General features: G+C 38.9%; 1 protein-coding gene across 3 annotated transcripts in view; it reads left to right on the top strand.

The window, feature by feature from the left end:
- The window catches only part of AIR9 (Outer arm dynein light chain 1 protein), a 56788-nt gene extending 38592 nt beyond the window's left edge, over positions 1 to 18196 (top strand). For 2 of the 3 annotated variants that reach the window (XM_089146107.1, XM_089146106.1), the window contains exons 32-38: positions 8843 to 9024; positions 11157 to 11312; positions 14817 to 14948; positions 15564 to 15622; positions 16773 to 16808; positions 16928 to 17059; positions 17707 to 18196. In XM_089146107.1, the coding sequence (XP_089002233.1) occupies positions 8843 to 9024; positions 11157 to 11312; positions 14817 to 14948; positions 15564 to 15622; positions 16773 to 16808; positions 16928 to 17059; positions 17707 to 17883 (874 nt within the window). In that variant the 3' untranslated portion in view covers positions 17884 to 18196. The remainder of the gene's footprint in view (positions 1 to 8842; positions 9025 to 11156; positions 11313 to 14816; positions 14949 to 15563; positions 15623 to 16772; positions 16809 to 16927; positions 17060 to 17706) is intronic. The other variant, XM_089146108.1, reaches the window with a different exon arrangement.
- Positions 18197 to 18907: the final 711 nt, after the last annotated feature.

Genomic DNA, 18907 nt, shown 5'->3' on the forward strand with positions numbered 1-18907 from the left:
AGCTGGGAAAGAAGATATTTATGAGTGTCAACCAGGTTACTTTGGTGATTGCAGCGAAGGGTGGAAGAACCAAATATGAATGGACAACGGTTCGCTGTTGGCCAGCACTAGGGAAGAAATGACCTTAGAATCGAGACTTTCAGTTGAAAACGGCGACGAAAATCGAAATGGAGAAGAGGGCTTAGGAGAGGATATGAACATATTGTGATCGGGTAGATCCAAGAACTTATTTTGTAAATTTATAAAAAATTTAATCTTGAATGTAAAAATAAAAAGTTTTATTTACAAATCAACTCCTGCTGTTTGATTCTCAACCGTTGGATCATTTTGTGATGACGTGGCAAGATCAATAACTTTGGAAGTAGCCAGCCGCGGCTGCTGCAAATAAAAATCCCATTTATAGCCCATATATTTTTTTCTTTTTCTGGAGGAAGTGTAACTAGCTCCCAATTATCATTTTTCTTCATTTCCTGCATTTCCTCTACTATAACTACCTTCCATCTCTTATCAGTATATGCTTCTTGCTAACTTTTAGGAATATAAATAGATTATAAAGAGAATATAAAAGCACGGCAAGAGTCAAACAAAGAGTCATAACAAATATCTTTAGCAATGAGATGCTGAGTACAAGATCTAACTCCTTTTCTAACACCAATAGGAAGATCAGAAGAAGATACCCCAGAGGAAATAGTAGAATCTAATTCTGGAGCAAGGGAATGAAGGGGTAACATGTCACCTTTTTCCACTTGCTTTGGCCGATTGTAATTCTTCCTCTGATAAGTCTATACCTCCTTATTTTTATCTATCTTGTTTTGAAAGACCTCAATAGTGTCTCACAGAAGTGGTCTCCCCTTGGTGAGGTTCTTCACATGGTTTAGAAACGGAGGGGGATTAGAGTCCTCAAGTATATTGGTTGAAGGCTCCCCCGGTCTGGAAACTCTTCCTAAATCCCTAAATTGTACTATGATGGTGTGGTGGGAAGGTCCAAAGTTGGAAATAACACCTTCCTCTAGAACTCTCCCTTTGGGGACGTGTATAGTAAGGGCAAAACTCATTAAAAACATTTATGGAAACAATGATTTTCTTGGAAGGAGGATGATAACATTTGTACCCCTCTGAGTAGCAGAATACCATACAAATTTGCAGTGTAGGCTGCGGGGAGTCGGCTTACTCTGGTGGGCTGTGATTTTGGCATAACACACACATCCAAAAAATTTTGGGGGAATAATAAAAGAAGAGTCTCCTTAAAGAAATTCATTAGGACATTTAAAACCAAATATCCTATTGGGCATTCCGTTTTCAAGGTAAGAGGTAGTGAGTATATCATCACTCTAGTCCTGGTTAAGGATTTTCATAGCAATCATAATAGAATGGGCTATCTTTAATAGATGCCGGTTCTTCCTTTTGGCAACCCCATTCTAGGTAGCCATATTAACACAATTGGTCTGCTGTATTATATTTATGGTCAGAGTCAGAGAGATATCTCTGAAACTTACCATCAATATATTCCGTGCCATTGTCACTATGAAGGATCTTCATAGTGGCATTGAACTAAGTTTTAATTATATTATGAAAATTACGAAAATGTCGAAAAACCTTATTTGTTTTTTGTTTTAAAAGATAAATCCACGTAGAACGAGAGTGACAATCAATAAAAGTACCGAAGTATTTATAGCGAGTAATAAACAAGTCAGCAGGCCCCCCCACATCCAGTATGAATTAACACAAACCGGAATAGATTTTCTATTATGAAGAGAAAGTAAATAAGTAGAAGAGTTTGCTTCGCGAAATTGCAGGCTTCACAACAAAAATTGTCCTTATTTCAAGAAGAAATTAAATCAGAAAATATTTTCTTAAAAGCTCCTAGAGAAGGGTGACCTAGCCTACGACGCCACTAATGAAGGTCTGACCACAGGATGGACCTGATGAGAATATGCAATCAGAGCAGAAGTAGATCCGCCAATTGGCTCGAGTAGATAAAGTTCATTGTTTAGCTTACAACGTTCAATCTCCTTCCGTGTTACCGGATCCTGGAAGACATAGTAAGATGAAAAAAGGTCAGTTTACCATACAAGTCATGTGTAAGACTACTGATATAGAGCAAGTTTGTATAGAAAGAAGGAACATGTAAAACATTAGATAAAAAAAAAAGTGATGGAGAATGATGGATGGTCCCTTTTCTAGCAATGGAAGAATAAGAGCCATCCGCCATTCAAACTCTATCTTCCTTAAAATTGGAGAATAATGTAAGAGAAAAGAGGATGAACTTGTCATATGATCTGTGGTTTTTGTATCAATGATCCAAGAAGCAGAAACCGAAGAAACATTGAAGCCTATAAAAGTTTTACTTGAAGTGGCAAGGTAGGAGTTGGTACGGGACCTACGGGTAGTGGATGAAGCGGTAGTAGAGGTTGCACTAGCAGTTGAAGATTGCAGAATATGTCACAGTGTAGCTAATTCCTCATGTGAAAAACCAATGTTTGCAGAGGATGTTGTGGGAACAATCTTATAAAGATTAGCCTTCACTTTCCCCCTTCTTTGTGTCATTTTCTGTTTAAATTTAGTAGGTTTTCCATGGAGCTTCCAACAATTGGCTTTGGTATGATATGATTTGTGACAATGCTCACACTTGACAATTTCCTTGGTCGAATAAGATTTGGTGCTAATAGACTGTAGGGCTGATTTCTCCACGATAGGAGCATGAAGCATGACTAATCGATGGCTTTCCTCATACTGAACAAGGGCATAAGACTGATCTAGTGTACGAAAGGAGGAACAACTCAATACTTGTTTCTTGATCTGATTATACTACACATTCAAACCAGCCAGGAAATCATGTACCTGAATCTTATTAATGTAATTCCTATAAGTAGCCACATCATCCGGATTAGTGGGGTGATAATCCACTGGTCCACATAATGATCCAACTCCTTCCAAAGAGATCGCAACTCAACGTAATACTAGGCACAATCAATTCCTTTTGGGTAGTCTCATGGAGTTCTTCTGTAGCTCATAAATTTGTGCATCATTCCATGACAGTCCATATGTTTTTGTGGTAGCCTTCTTGATCTGGGTTGTAGCATCAAGTATTAGGTATCCACGGGCTATATTTGCTTTCATGAAAAAAAAATAAAAAATGATAAGAGTCATTCGAGATCCATTTATCCTGAGAAACACCTGTAGTGGTAGGTGCCCATAATGTGCTCAACAAGCCTTCTTCCGGCAATAGTTAGGTATGCATATCGAGACTAGATCAATAATTTGTTTCATCAAATCTAAAGGGGAGGAAGAGTGGAATAATGCTCGGAGCTAGGGGGAGCAGTAGTACAATCGGTGGTTGCCATGTTTCAAAAAATTTATGTTGTTCTTCTGTCTTTACCCTTTTGAAACAACTGAAACATCACAAATTGGAATAGCTTGACCACCCAAAGAAATTTAGGGATTCATAGCGTATCGCACAACACTTCTTATTATTTATGTGTATATATATAGTTATTTATTTATTTTGGTGTACTGGTTCAAGGAAGAAAAAAACAGCGATTGACTATTGCAAATCAAAAATCAACCTTGGTTTAGTGGTTGGGTTCATGGGCTCAATTGGTTTAATGGGTTTAATGCCAAGTTGGGTTTGATGGGGTTTTTGAAACAGGGAAGAAGATGATTGTAGGGGTCTGGTGATAGCAATTGGTTAGGGAAATCAGGTGGAGGTGCTTCGATGGCTTCTAGGAAAGTGATGGTGATGGAATATAGTTGCTGAGAGAGAGAGAGAGAGAGAGAGCCTCTGGTTCAATGATGGTGGTGCAGTGACGATGAGAAGCGATGGGTGTAAAGCGGAGTTATGGGTTCCAGAATGGCTAGGCGATGGCTAAAAGGGGATTTGCAGGTACTGGTTTAGAGGTTGCAGGGTAATTTCTAGCTAGGCGATGGCTATGGTGGTTCTGCGATAGATGTTGCAGGTCAGCGATGGAGATGGAGTGGTGTTTGCGGGATGGTTGTTTAGGCACCCTAGCTAGGCGATGGCTATGGTGGTTCTGCGATAGATGTTGCAGGTCAGCGATGGAGATGGAGTGGTGTTTGCGGGATGGTTGTTTAGGCACTGCGATGGTGGCGGTAACAATAGAGAGCCGAGGGAGGGAGAATTGAGAGAGACGAAGAAGGAGAGATGATCTTCTTTTTTTTCTTTCTTTCTTTCTTCCTTAATCGTCCTTTGGCTCTGATGCCATATTGTAAGAATCGATTATGGTAGAATGGCTTGAACTGATCAGTGCGATCCTTAGCTCCTTTATTTATAATAAAGGGAAAATAACACTATTACATAAATACCCTTACGTGGGCAACAAGGAATATACAATTACATCAACCAAAACTCCTAATAGAACTCAACCAATACTGGCTGTACCAGAGAAAGACGATTTTTAGAAGAATATGACCTTGTTAGTGAAGGCCCCTCTCAGAAGTTGGCGTCTTGGGAATTTCACTTCCCTAAAGTGCATTCTCATTTAGCTAGTTTTAGTTGCTTGTTTGCCACATGGAACATTAAGAGGTCTTGTTTCTAGGTAAATTGAGAATTGTGGTTTCCCTTGATCTTCTTTAATCTGATTGGGAGAGTCAAATGTTTTTTTTTTTGGATGAATAAATAATTATATTAAAACACCAGAACCAAAGAGAAATACAAAAAGGGAGAAAGGGGGGGGGGAGCAACCAGTCAAAAGGGAGAGTCCAATGATGGTCAATGAAATAGTCTACATTGATTTGTAAGTATAATGTCCTTAATTTGTTCTATATTTTTTTACTATCTGTGCCTTCCCTCTCTATTGGTGTTTCACTTTGAAACTGCTACTGTCACACGTCACTCAGCTGGATCCAGTCATACTAGAATACCCATGGGGGTGATACACTAAGGACCAAGGTTCAGTGACAAATTCATACAATCATATGACATAGTATAATCAAATGACAAGAATAAATCAAAATCAATATTAAAGTTATAAATCAAGATGAATATTAAAGTTATAATTATCCATTAACTAAAGTTAAAACGTAATCTAAAGTTAATCAAAACTGAACATCAGAGTTTAGAAGAAGGAATTGTTTGCAGCGGAAATATTCTAGTTACTTTGATGGAAGGTGACATTGCCCCTTTCTAAAGGTTTAAGAGTGAAAATATAACACAACGCTACGAGGGACACTATTGACTTTAAAGATATCGCCGACTCTCCACTAGTACCCAGCTCAGTAGGAGTAGTCCGCACATGGGCACAAAGCTCCATGTGAGTTCACCTCCTTGCAAGTTGCTCCCTCAAAATATTATGCCGACGACGGATCCTCCATTTGAATGGAGTCCTCATAACCTGTGGAAAGATCTAAAAGAACATATATATAAAAGGAATGAGTTAGCAGAACTCAGTGAGATCAACTTAACTACATATCAAGCATTCATGCACAATTTCCAACATCACACATATATGATTTATAATAATTAGATGAATAATAAAATGAATATGAATTCATCCTTATAACTCTATCATGAGGTCTCTATAGTAGACACGCATTAAGCTATACACCAGTCTCCTCTGGGTGGTCTCAATCCTTCAACAAGAGATGTCTATTGGGTTTTTCGTGGTTGTTGGGTCAAGTCACATCAATCCATGGTTGGGGATATAATCACCACTCTCTCACATCACCATTTGGCATGAGAGCTGTCGCGTATCAAGGATAACTCTAGGCTTAATGCATACTCATACGGTCTAGTACTACATATGGTCCGGATATCATTCCTTAACTGGAGGCATTCATTGGTCCAATATCCTTATCAACCTAGAAATGGGATCCTCGACGAGAGGCATCTATTGGATTCCATTTCTCAATCCTATGGTCATCCATATATATATATATAGGCTTATGCTCTTGTGGCTTCTTGCGGAAATCGCACATCGTACTAAAAGTGACAGTAGCCCAAACTTTATACATATGCGACCCTACCATCTCATGATGGCAGTGGGTCTGCTTGATGTTCACAAGACCCAACCACTGGCATCAATGGTTAATTGGCTTCAATACCCCTACCGGAAGGGTAGTAGTACTCATGTGGTTACCTAGCCAAGCACTTCTAGACATCTAGCATTCATGTACTTAGATCTAAGTGCATATATTCGGGTGCGTGGGCGGGTGGGCGGGCGGGCGGGCGCGGGCTCACTAGAGTAATGGGCAACCCACAACCCTACTTGGCATATAAGTATAAAAGGACACATTCGTACCTTTCTTATATAACGATTCATGAATTTGAAAATAGAAACAAATATAAAATCATTACCTTCTGTTCACGCAAAGTCACACAATTTATAATAGAATACAAGATATCAAAATAATACAAGAATAGAATGATGAAGATTTTAAATAACACCATTGATCATACATGATATGGTCAAGTATATTCCTCACTTTTCATGCTTATATAAATCTCCAAGTCCCAAAGAAATCCACAAAAAAGAGATTGCAGTTGACCTAAAATAACCTTAAAGACATGAGAAATTGAATGAGCAACAATCAGAGATTGTTCGTGGTCAAAGGAGGTAAAACACACCACCTGAACGGGGGGTAGGGGGCTGAGCCACACTGGGCTGGTCGACTGCTTAGTCTAAGGTTCGGGCCATCATGCTCGATTTCGGCCCCAATTCAAAATCAACTTGGAATGGGACTTTGGGGGTCTTCAATTTGACAGCATTAGGGTTCCTAAACTACCTTTCAAACATCCTAATTGGTTCCCAAACGAAACCCCCAATTTGGGCTCTCGTGGTCTGCCCACGAGCGTCTCAAAGAGGTTTGAATCGGTTTCAAATGCAAGGGATTGCACGAACCAACTCTCACAAAGGTTGAGAAACATTAATGGGGGAGCATTTAATGTTGCCCAACAATAAAAACCACCACAACAATGCAAAGATTTCATCATAAATGCATTCAAAAGAGTGGTTGTGAAGGGGTTCTCGAGTCTCCTTACCTTATTGCGTTATTTCTTTCGTATCTCGCAATTCGGCACCACCAAAGGAGTGAGGAAGCTTCAAAATCACGAGCTCTCCTTCTCTCCCAAGTTCTTAGCCTCTTTGCATAAACAATGCGTTTGTGGGGTTAGAGAAACATAAAATAGGGTTTTAAACCCGAAATTCAGAATCTGCCCTAAAACTGGTTAGGGGCGGTCGACCCAGCCGGTCTACCGCCTCTGACCAATCGGCCTTATATCTCCTTCATGAGAAAGCCGATTATGACAGGCTTCAGAGGGTAAAAAGGTCCTTTAAAGGCCTGATCAATGGTATAGTTTACCTCGAATTTGAAATCCGATAGCATCGGTTTACAACATGCCAAAACCTGATTTTTATGCCTTATAGATTGACCTTTTCTATTCTTTTGAAATCCATTAGGGTGATGGGGTCTTCATCGTGGTCATCCACCTCTATAGGTTCAGTTTCCGAACACCTGGGCTCAACTAGTATGGTCCAGAGTTGTTGCTTGCTTGCACTCCAAGTTCGCGGTCCTGAAACCAATGGATTAAAGGGTCAGAAATCGGGGGGATTTCGTAGCTACTGCCTTATGTGTTGTCTTTCATTTCTTCAAGACCTTTTTGAGTATTGGTTCGAATATCTTGACTTTCAATTTCTTATTAAGTAGTGGGTAATTGAGTGATCTTTTGTTGCTTGACTTTGTCTCTCCATCAGAATTTGGAGTCAAATCCAGCTGAATTGATCCGCTTATTCAAACTATGAATCAGTTTATACATGGATATTATGAACTTGTACAGACCACCCACAACAAACCCACCCCCACCCCCCCCTTCCCCCCCGCGCTAGCCACGCTTACTTCAGATGTGACAGCATGACCATTCTCAGATTCTAACCCATGCTGCAAGTGCCATATTTCTCTGTATTACTGTAATGCCATTCATTAGATTCTTTCTTTTTTAATTAACTCTTTCTTGTGTGCCTCATTGATTGTGTTTATCCGTCGGAAACTCTAATTTTTAAACTTCTAGATTTGCATAATTAATGTTCAATCCTCTAATATTCAAACTTCTTTGTTTACATATTGTGTCACTAGTTGGAATTTGAATCTATCATCATTCTTGAATGTGTGAGTAAAAAATGTTTTATTTCATAAGAGGATCATATACAATTTATTGTAATAAGATGATCATAATTTAAGAATGCTTCCAGGCTGTGCCCACTTTGCTAGTGCCTCCCCCTCTTGCTGTTGCTCCCTTTCCAAAGTAGGGGGTAGACATCTCATTTTATATAGGGAGGTAGGAGAAACATAGGGAACTGCTCTCTAGCATACACAGCATCCTTTGAGAGAGACACGGGGAGGTGCTATGTAGCCACACAGCATGCTTTCTCCCTATGATAGCTCAGGAGAATTCTGTCTTTTTGACTGGTTCTGCCCCGGATATGATAATCCATATACCTCAAATGCTTTTTGCACCATTTAAAATTAGTTAATCGACAACTTGTTGATTTAAATTAATGTTTAGCATCAACATGGTTGGAATTGTAAATTGTGAAATTAGTCCATGATTCATCAAAACTTGTGTGTTTTCCCATCTGCATTTAATGTCTGCAAACGAACATGAGCTTGAGGAAAATTTCATGCATTGTTGGTTTTTCTGTCTCAGTTTTGTTGTATATGGTATGTTCCTCCTGCTGTTTGGATGAGTCCTAAAATTGCATCTTCGGTCGAATTTGTAGAACATTCAGGCTCTGAGAGTGCTCGAGATGATGTGTTTGTCCTAAAGGATCTTTGTAACCATATATTCTCCAATTCTTGCTGCACTTAAACGTTAGTAACCATTTTGCAGGTTCTGTACGTCGGTTAAGGGAGATAAGTCATCTTTTGAGCCATTGCCTTCACAGTGTGTGTCTTCATATAAAGTTCGATTGGAGGATATAGGTCGCTGCCTGCGGTGTGACTGCATTGTAACTGATGCATTTGGAAGGTCGAGTGAACCTGCCTCTTCAGAAACTGCAGCTGTTTTGCCTGGTATTTTACTTTTCAAACTAATTAAATCCTCCCTTCAAAATGCAAATCAAAATGTTGCATATGTCAATGTTGTAATGGATTTTATAAGCCGATATGGGCGCAAAACATATGATTCATCGAGCCCCAAAGGTAAGAGCTGACCAAAAAAGAAAAGAAAGAGCTGGGAATCGATGTTAGGAGTTTGTGGTATTCGAAAAAGTTGAGATGCTTCAAAGTTATTTTGTGTTCACAAAAATAATTTATTTGGTATCTACTCTTTTTTCCACTTATGTGTAATTTTCGTCAAAAAATATTCTGTACCTTCTTTACGCATTTTCTTCAAGTGCACTTATTGTCAATTGTGAGTCTGTGACAGTTATGAATCCACTTCAATCTTAAATCTTTGAGCAGTTCTTAGGGAATTTGGTAGATGGAGGTGCAAGCTGACTGAAATTTTGACCTGTTATCACTAATTCAATACCTGAAGGGCAAGTGGGCAACTATTTGAAATCCTCCCCCATCTGCTCCATCCTGGCCAAAGATTCTCCCAATGATTCCCTTACTGCAACATGATGCACATTTGGCTAACACCTTTTGTTTGGGTGTAAACTGGAATATGATAAGACTTCCGAGTGCCAAATTCAATAATAGGATTAGACTAATCCCAAAGTACAGTTGTGAAGGTGTCTCTGGTCATACAAGGAGGTCTAGTACAAGGAAACAGTGAGTTAGTACTAGGATATAATAGAAGCATTGTGACCTCAATTTTACTAATAAATCCTCATTTCTTTGATGTGAAATAGTGAACAGATAATGCAAGTAATAGGCAGATGTTGGACCAACTTATGGGTGAAAGAACTCCAAATAGAAAACAAAGGTTATAAAAGTCAAGTTCAACAACTAAACAGAAGCAATAACAAAATAATATTTAAATGTCGTCTATCGGATTAAGGCCAAGCCAGAACAGGGAATCAACTGAACTCAAGAGAACCAGAGTTGTAAAATGTGAGGTGGAGAGTGAGAGCGATTCTATTTTTCAGTTTCTTCTTTCCAACTTCGAGGATTCCTTATAAAAGGCTGGGCCTTGCTAGGAATTGCTGTAGTGGTTTCCCGACTTCTGATTCTGTGGCTGAACACTCAATGATGGGCTGTGCTAGCAGGTTCAGGTTCTAGTAATTGGCTGCAATGTCCTAGTGCCGCTAATTAAACGGGGATGGGTGTAGGGGAACCAAGGTTTGAAACCCTGGAAGCAGGAACTGAAGTACCTGGTCTGGGAATGGTAGGTAAATCGTAGGGAGGGACGGATATCGGTAATAATCGATGTTGGGGTGGGGTATGAGTAATTTGTGGGAAGGTCGGGGCTCAGGGTTTGTTGCCAAGGAGTTATGTGTGTGTGAAGAAAATAAATGATGGTTACAAAGTGGGAAGGCATCTGCTGCTGGATCCTCAATAAAAAAAATGAAAACCTGTAGAGTGGGGTGTGAAGGTCGAAAATCAGAGAGTAGTGGGGGCACTGCAGAGGGTGAAGGTCAGAGAATGCAGATAAAAACGGGTTAGAAGGATGTAGAGCAGGGGTTCTCTGAAGTTAAACAAACCTTTAGATTAAGGGTTCTGTCAAGTTAACCACACCTGTTATGCATCTACAAGGTCAGCAGCATGGCTAGGGATGGATCTTTCTGATTGTACCAGCACTGTCTGTGGCCCAGGAGTGAACCTTACCTGGGCTGAAGCAGACCTGGGCAGTTGTTGAAGTTCTTTTCAGCAGCTGAGAAAGGCTCTAGCCACTACACTAAAGATTGAATGATTATACAAAAGGTTTGTTTTGACTGATGGGAGGCTTCAGGGAAAATCTGTGTCCAATGGTGAAGGCTCACTGTTTAAACTTCGTCGATTATTATGGGGCCCAGCTATGACAGGATGTATGTCATAGCCCCTATTTTAGGGCCTCTTTTTTGTCTCTTGGCTGGCTGTTTGTTTAATTCATTGTCTTCATATACAAATGGGTTTCTATATTTTATCACTTGAGTTTGTAATACAAGCTTTGTTGTGGGATGCTTACTGTTGCTGTTATTGTATGTCAGGGATGCATTAACTTTTCATTTGTGTCAATTTCTTTTCAGTATTTTATTCATCTGTACCTTGTCACTTTTTAGGGATTCCCAAGATTGATAAATTGGAAATTGAAGGGAGGGGTTTCCACACCAATCTATATGCTATTCGTGGAATTTATAGCGGTGGAAAGGAAGGCAAAAGCAGAGTTCAGTGGCTTAGATCGATGGTTGGGAGTCCTGATCTCATCTCCATACCTGGTATGCTGAATTTGAAAATAGTGGTGTTAATTGCTGCTTCTTTACATAGTCATTTGCAGTGATATAACCATTTCTTTGATGATCCCGTATGTTGTCCCTTATACTGTGTGATCGTGTTGCTAACCAATCAAAAATAAAATCCTATACTAATCTAGCTAGCAGAAAGTACGGGGTCGAACTATGGGGAACTAAAAGGCTAAGTTACTAAGATTGAATTCAACAAAACTAAATTTAAACTAAATCTATTAATTAATGCAAAAACTTTAACTATGAATACGTGTATCTTTGGGATTTCGAATCCCCAATGCTTTTCCCTAACCGATATGACTCTACACTTCAAAGCAAATTAATGATGGTCTTCCTAGATATGCCCTATCTTCGCAAGACTATCGTCCTTCGTCGAAGCTTGGCACGCTTAGTTTGCTGAGCTATAGAACATCTTTGGCCAAACTCAAACACAATCAACTAGAAGATATAGAATAATCAAATTAATGAAATAAGCATGGTTCATCTGCATCCCAAAGAAAATGAACTAGCTACTCATTATCACAAAGTTCATAAGACAAATAAAGATGAAACATAGAAAGAGAGAGATGTGGTCCTCTTCTTCAGCAATGAGAGAGATGAGAGCCAAGATCCGTGTTCGCCATCTTCTTCTTTTTCTCTGTGGCTGGCTTCTCTTTTATGTCTCCCACACACAATGAATCCCCTCTCTTTACCCGTCGACTCTACTTTTATTCGTTGGGATTTTGAAAAAAACTCAAAACTAGAAAGTTGTAGATATATTCGGTATCGTTCCATAGCATCTTGAATCACCGCAATCCGAGCTCATACTAGAGAGATATGCCCAAAATACTAAAGGTAGGTCTGTTTACCCGATTTTCAGATTTATTACCAATTTTGTTCCTTAGACCTCCATCTGTTTCCAATTTGGCTAAGATCTCACTTTTCATGATTTCTTGGGCAGCAAGATTGAATGCCATGATTTAAAATCCACCAATATCTAATATATTTGCCAACTTTACTCCATATTATCTCTAATAACCAAAATCACCTTTTTCCTGAAAAAAATACACAAAAATAATCAATTAGCTCTCTTTTAGTTAAATAAGTATGGGAAATTAAATCAAATAAATAATGATAAATGCATGCTTATCAAATACCCCCACACTTGAGTGTTTGCTAGTCCTCGAGCAAAACAAAACAATAAATGCAATACGGGAAATAAATAAAGAAAAACCTAACTCACTTTCGTAGGAATCACGGTTGCACTTAGCATGTGCAACAAGCCTTTAAACCCCTAGGTTACCCTAGTGGACGAGTTGTGTCTCGTAAGTGTTTGCAGAGAATATACACACAAAATTCTTAAATGCTTTTCTAATTATTCTGGCAATAGTAAGAGTAAAAAGATAGATTCCAAGACAAAGACACTCCATTAAAGATTGAAGGGAATATAGGCACCCCCACACTCAAGCTCTTTATACCCTCTCTTGAGTCTAGCTCTAGGCAAACAATTCAATCGAGAAGTCTCCTCTTATCTTCAGTCTACCAGTTCACCCTCAGAGAAGACTAATCTAGATACCAAATAATACCAAGAACTCAAGATCTAAGCAATATTGACCTTCTTAGACATTTCACCTTTATAAGCACATTAATTCACTTATTTCTGTAATGCTCACAGTTCTAGTCCATGCAATGTCTTGCCTCTTAAGCTTTCTAGATGGCCTATGTAACGAGTGTTGGGTCAGCCGCTCTCAAGCCAGATGGCCTTAAGGGACTAGGTGTAGAATACCCCTCGACAGAAGTTCCGCATAAAGGCTATATTGACATCCTATAATGGAGTGGCGTTTGAATAACTGGATAGACACAATAGACTCTGGAAACCCAGGCTAGAGAGATCGACTTCATTCTTTAAGCTGTTGGGCTCAAGTTTGGGTCCAAATAGGGCCTGTAGGTGGTAACTAGATGTGTTCTTTGTTTAGTTGGGGGGAGGGGATTCTTATAAATACTGTAAATTCTGTGTGCATTATTATAGTTCCATTTTTATTTATAGGAATGAATGGTAAGTCATGGAATTTCTTGATGGTAGTTTAATCAGTTGTTGTGTTTAAGTCCATTAGGTTGCTTAGTGGTTATTCAATCCTATAAGATTTTTTTTTTTTTTTGAATTGCATGAGGTGTACTCTAACAGTATTTTGTTTTTTTAAAGTCAGGTTTAGCTCTATGAATTAATTGATACAATTGAAGGTTATGTATAAAATCGTCTAGACTGTGAACTCCTCCTGTTGCCTTTCCTGTCTTATTTTTTCCTGAGGCACATTTTATGATTACTGTTAGCAGTCGCAAAATAGTCAGAATCTATTTAGTTACCAAAAGGAAAAGGAAAGAACTTGTCTTTGTCCTTTTCTTTCCCCACCATGCAATACGTTGTTCTGTCTAAGATCAGTTCATGCTACAGACGTTGCTTATGGTTATCTGTAGCCTGGGTCCGGTAATACTATTTGCATTCTGTTGTTTGTAAAATCTGATCTCTTTCTGTTCTTGTATCCTAGAAATATTCTCGGATTTCAGATTTGGAAACTAATCTGCTATCCCGTTGTCTGCATACTTTAGATCCTTTTCGGAATCTGTTCATCTTTTTTTCTTTTCTTTTTGTTTCTGCTTTAAATATCTCTGTTTCTTGGTTCTGAAGCTCTTATTCTCTTAATTTACCTCAATGCGTTTTGTCATTGTCAAGTTCCATTATTAGCTATCATCCAAAAGTACACCTTGGTCGTGTTTGCAGTTGTTATTTATCTACTTTGGTATCAGGTTGCAGGATACCTGCTTTATATGAATATTTCTCATAAAAGGATCGCATATTTTATTCTCTGCTGATAGCTTCTATGCATATACATTGCATGAGCAGCTGCTGGTGGAATCTTCCATAATCTGCCCTTTATAACCAAAGTTTGGGACAGGTAGCATGCATTGGCTCCCCATCTGTCTCCAGCATCACTCAATTTTGATTAGGGAAGCTGATCTTTGGGTTGATTGACTTCTTACCTGTCCGCAGCAAGTGGTAAAAAAGATTTTTTTTTTTTTTGAATCTATACCTATCAGATGGTGAGCTTTTGCTTGGTTAGGTTCTCAAGTTTACCTCTACTAGAAATTCAATCTGAGACTATGTGGATGAATTTCGGGCTCTGACTAATACTAATGCTGCCCCATATTCACTGTCTTAATTTCTGATAATGCTTACTGATCTTGTCAGGATGGATTATTCTCTCTTATTGATTAGAGTGCCCTGTTCAGAATAGCCACCTTTTTTATTTATATTTTTTAAATCATGCATTTTAATTAGATATCATTATACTTATGTTCTTTCTTCATGTTAGTAAACATCTATTGATTCGATCTCAGATCTCCAGAGTACTCCAATTACTAATGCTGCAAAAATCTACTTGGCATATGCTGCTTAGTCTTCATTTATTTGATTGACAAGAAAATCATGTGTTATTGCAGGTGAGATTGGGAGGATGTATGAAGCTAATGTCGATGATGTCGGTTACAGGCTGGTGGCAATTTATACTCCTGTGCGGGAGGATGGAGTTGAAGGACAGCCTGTTTCTGCATCAACAGACCCAATTGCTGTTGGTAAATTCTGGGTTTCATCTCTTTGACAACACAAACACACACACACACACACACACACGCACGTACAGAGATTTCATCTCCTTTCCTGGTTAGGCAAATTGCAGTTGCTGTTCATTGAACTGTGTTGAAACTTATTGTATGCGACTTTATTTGAAAATGAAAGGGTGAACCCCGTGTCGAGGGCTTCTGCAAAAGTAGAGTCCGAGGGGCAATTTTCCTACCCAGCCTTACCCCAACAATTTTTGGTAAGAGGCTGTTCTGATGCCTTGACTCAGGCTACAAATCTTGTCCACCAACCATTGGGCCAAGGCCCACCTGTCTGATTTGGTGTTAAGAGGTTAGTTGAATGCGAAACCTTTGTGAGTAGATGAATAATAAAACCATTCAGGCTTGGTTTTGTTATCATTTCGAATGGATTATGCATTTCCCTTATTTATGGAGTGCGAAACCTTTTCTAATGGATTATGTATTTCCATTATTTATGGAGGTTTTCCAGAACTGAATAATATGGATAGGTGGTGCAAGCCTCACATTATCTTTGGGTGTCTTAAGACTTCTGTTCCTTCTTTTATCCCATCTGTATTAATTGGATTTGACCCTTTTATCTTCTTGCAGAGCCTGATGTACTTAAAGAAGTAAAACAGAAGCTAGATCTTGGTGCTGTGAAGTTTGAGGTGAGATAACTATATAATTGGTGCTGTTTTTGTTGGTTAATCTATCTTGCCTGCAAGGGGGAAAGAAATGAATCCATTGAGAAAAGGAGCTCCTTACTTTGATGAGGTATTGTTATTAGAACAAAATATGGGGCAATTGGGAATTGGTAGCATTTTTATAGAGGCATGGAATCTGTTATTGGTGAGTTATCGATGTTTTTAAATTAGTTTTATGATGGATTAATGTTGGTGGTTTCCCCCTCCCGATTCTCATAAATGACTTGGAACACTGGGAACCTCCACGAAAATTTTCATCCTTTGATGATGCTTCTCTGAAAGAAAATTATGAAGATCCCCAAGAACTTGGGATTATTGTATGAAGTTTGATTTCTTTTCCCCTTTAGAGTACAGCTAAGTTGTTTTGAAACCCCCTTTTACATTGACTTTCTATTGAAGGTGTGTAGCCCTCTGGTCCTCTTTTCTGATCAGTTGGGTGGTGTTTTCACTAGAGTGTTCAACTCATATGAAGGTTGGAAATTGTCTACTTAGGTGGGAATCTCTGGCCTTCTAGTAAACCTGTGTTGTTTAACTTGAACTACTATGCTGGGTTTCTGGAATAATTTGAATCTATTGTCACATTGTGATGGGGCCCTTTTTTGGGGAGCATTTCGTGATGTCTAGAGGAATTATTTTGGATTGATCTGTTCTGTTTTTGGATATGCAAATTTTGTGTATTTATACTGCCGTACTGGGTGGTTATTGAATATTTCCTCTTTCCTGGTCCCCTGCCTGGCCTGCTCCCTTCATCTGGCTGCTGGGATCTCATTCACGATTGTGGGAATAACTATGAGACTTAATTGGATCTATGTATGAAAAGAGTAACCAAATTATCATTGCTTTCTTGTTACTTAGTGTTTCAACAAGTTTTAGTTAGAAATAACTGTCACAAAAGCAGGAGGGTCAAATTTGTACCAGATAACTAAGTAATCTTAGACCATGGGAGAGTTTTGTGGACAGTGCTGTTACTTGATAGCTGGTGTTTGTTGTATTTATCAATTATCATTTGTGGAGTTGATAAATATTCTTCTGTTTATGGCATTATATAAAGGACTAAAATTAACTTCCTTCGAAGTTTTTCGACTCACTTTTTGTTGCTTTTAATTAATGGAAGCAGGTGTTGTGCGACAAGGACCGTTCTCCAAAAAAGGTGCTGATCTTATTTTCTATTCTGTTGTCGTTTTTGTAAACCCATTTAGTTGGGTAAGGCTGAGCTGATGGGTTTAGTTGTTTTGTTTTGTTTGATCTGTACCTGGTCAACTATTGCAGGTTGTTGGAGTTGGGAGTCTTGAAAGGAGAATTTTAGAAGTCAACAGAAAGCGAGTCAAGGTTGTCAAACCTGGGTCCAAGACTTCTTTCCCTGCAACAGAAATCCGAGGAAGTTATGCTCCTCCTTTCCATGTAAGTCTTCAGAATTCAAGATAATATACGACTTCTGGTTAACCGCATTTGAGTGCTCTAGTGGATCAGTGCAAGTCAAAACTGGATGAAACTGAAATAATTTGGAATAATACAGTAGTGCTATTGGGAATGCTAGGAATCATTATACTGCATCTTCTCCAAAGCTCAGTTGATCAACCAACCTGATGAAGAAATGGTCATAGCCATTTGATGTAGGAGCCTCTTGTAGGCCTTTTATGAACCTAGTAGGGATACCAAGAGACCTGGGGACAGGTGGAATGCACTGTTTACGGTTATAAGGTTCCAGTATACCCAGGAGCTGGTTTTGGCAAAGCTCTGTGTTGGGTGTATTGAGTGGCCTATCCAAATAGATCTCTGCCACATTCTGGAAACTTCTCGTGGTTGATTTTCATTTTCTGACCACTCAATGGAGGTCACTGTCCGTGGTCTGATTGACTTGGATTCTCAGGTGAAAATTTGATGGCGTAATTTGTCTGCCGAATGCTCAGTGCTGATGGCACAGCATTAACTAAATGACTTGTATATATATATTTTGAACTGCATCAGGCCCTAACGAGGATCGGAAGTGGTGACCATGAATTCATCTATATACTTGGTGGATTTATGGGAACATTGGTATTGTGCAGGTGGAGCTTTTCCGCATCGACCAACATCGACTGCGGATTGTAGTGGATGGAGAAAATGAAGTGGACCTGATGGTACAAACAAGGCACATGCGGGATGTCATTGTCCTTGTCATCCGTGGCTTTGCTCAGAGATTCAACAGTACCTCCCTTAATTCCCTTTTAAAAGTTGAGGCATAGATGACGCATGGAATCTCTTCACTGGAGCAATATTATTTGCACTGGTTTGATAGTATCCGTGAAAATAACTCCTTTTATTGTCAATTATTTTCAATTTAGTCTAAATCGTTGTGATTATATTGTTTTTGTGGGTTGTGTTGTCAAATTAGGTACACTCTTCCGATTGTAAATTTTTGTGTAATCTTATAACTATTGGCATTCTGTGTAATTCCTTTTGTATACACAGCTTCAACACAGAGGTGGGCCCTTGGTTGTGTAATCTTAACCATTGATATTTATTTGTGTATTTCCTTTGTATACACCGATTAAGACAGGGCAGGTCTTGGGTTGTAATCAAATTAACTTAGTATTCGTGTGTATATCATTTCTTTATCATCGTTGACACTTAACTCGTCAAAAGGAGACTTGCTTATCATCGTTGACACTTATCTCGTCAATTTCACAATTCTGTTACATTAGCAAATTATTTTTCAAGAAAAGGTTTCCAAACAAGACTGGGATGTGAATTCTACTCCAGTGAAAATAGCCTCTGGCAACTTTGATACCAAATCATCCATCCCAATTGAGGCTAGAAGGGGAAAACGAAAACTGTGGCCTCTGAGAGTGACGATCAAAGTTCAGCAGAGTACCTCAGTGAGGTCATTGTAATCTGCAGTAGCTGTTGCACACCAGAAGCTAATGACAGAATCTTGTAGCCAACAAGATGTCGAGACTTTGGCAAAATGAAAAACGTGTCATGAGATTGATCAGATTTGTAAAATAAGCAAAAGGCTATTTCGGTTGCTTTGAAAGAAAAAACAAAATCCTATTGGATCAGAGACTTCGGTTGCCTTGAAAAAACCATTAAAGCAGACAAATTTCTTCTACGAAAGGGACTTTCTCAGTCCCCACCTGTCCCTGCCCTACAACCCCTCCCCTTTCCCTCCCAACCCCTCTCTCTCTTGCTGCAGAAATAAGAAAGGAAAAAAACAGAAAAAGTAAATAAGAATAGAAAAAAAGAAAGAGATTGCAAAAAAGTTCTTTT

Source organism: Hakea prostrata, chromosome 2, assembly GCF_041222555.1.
Source record: "Hakea prostrata isolate BN-2017 chromosome 2, UWA_Hpros_2, whole genome shotgun sequence".
Taxonomy (NCBI): Eukaryota; Viridiplantae; Streptophyta; class Magnoliopsida; order Proteales; family Proteaceae; genus Hakea; species Hakea prostrata.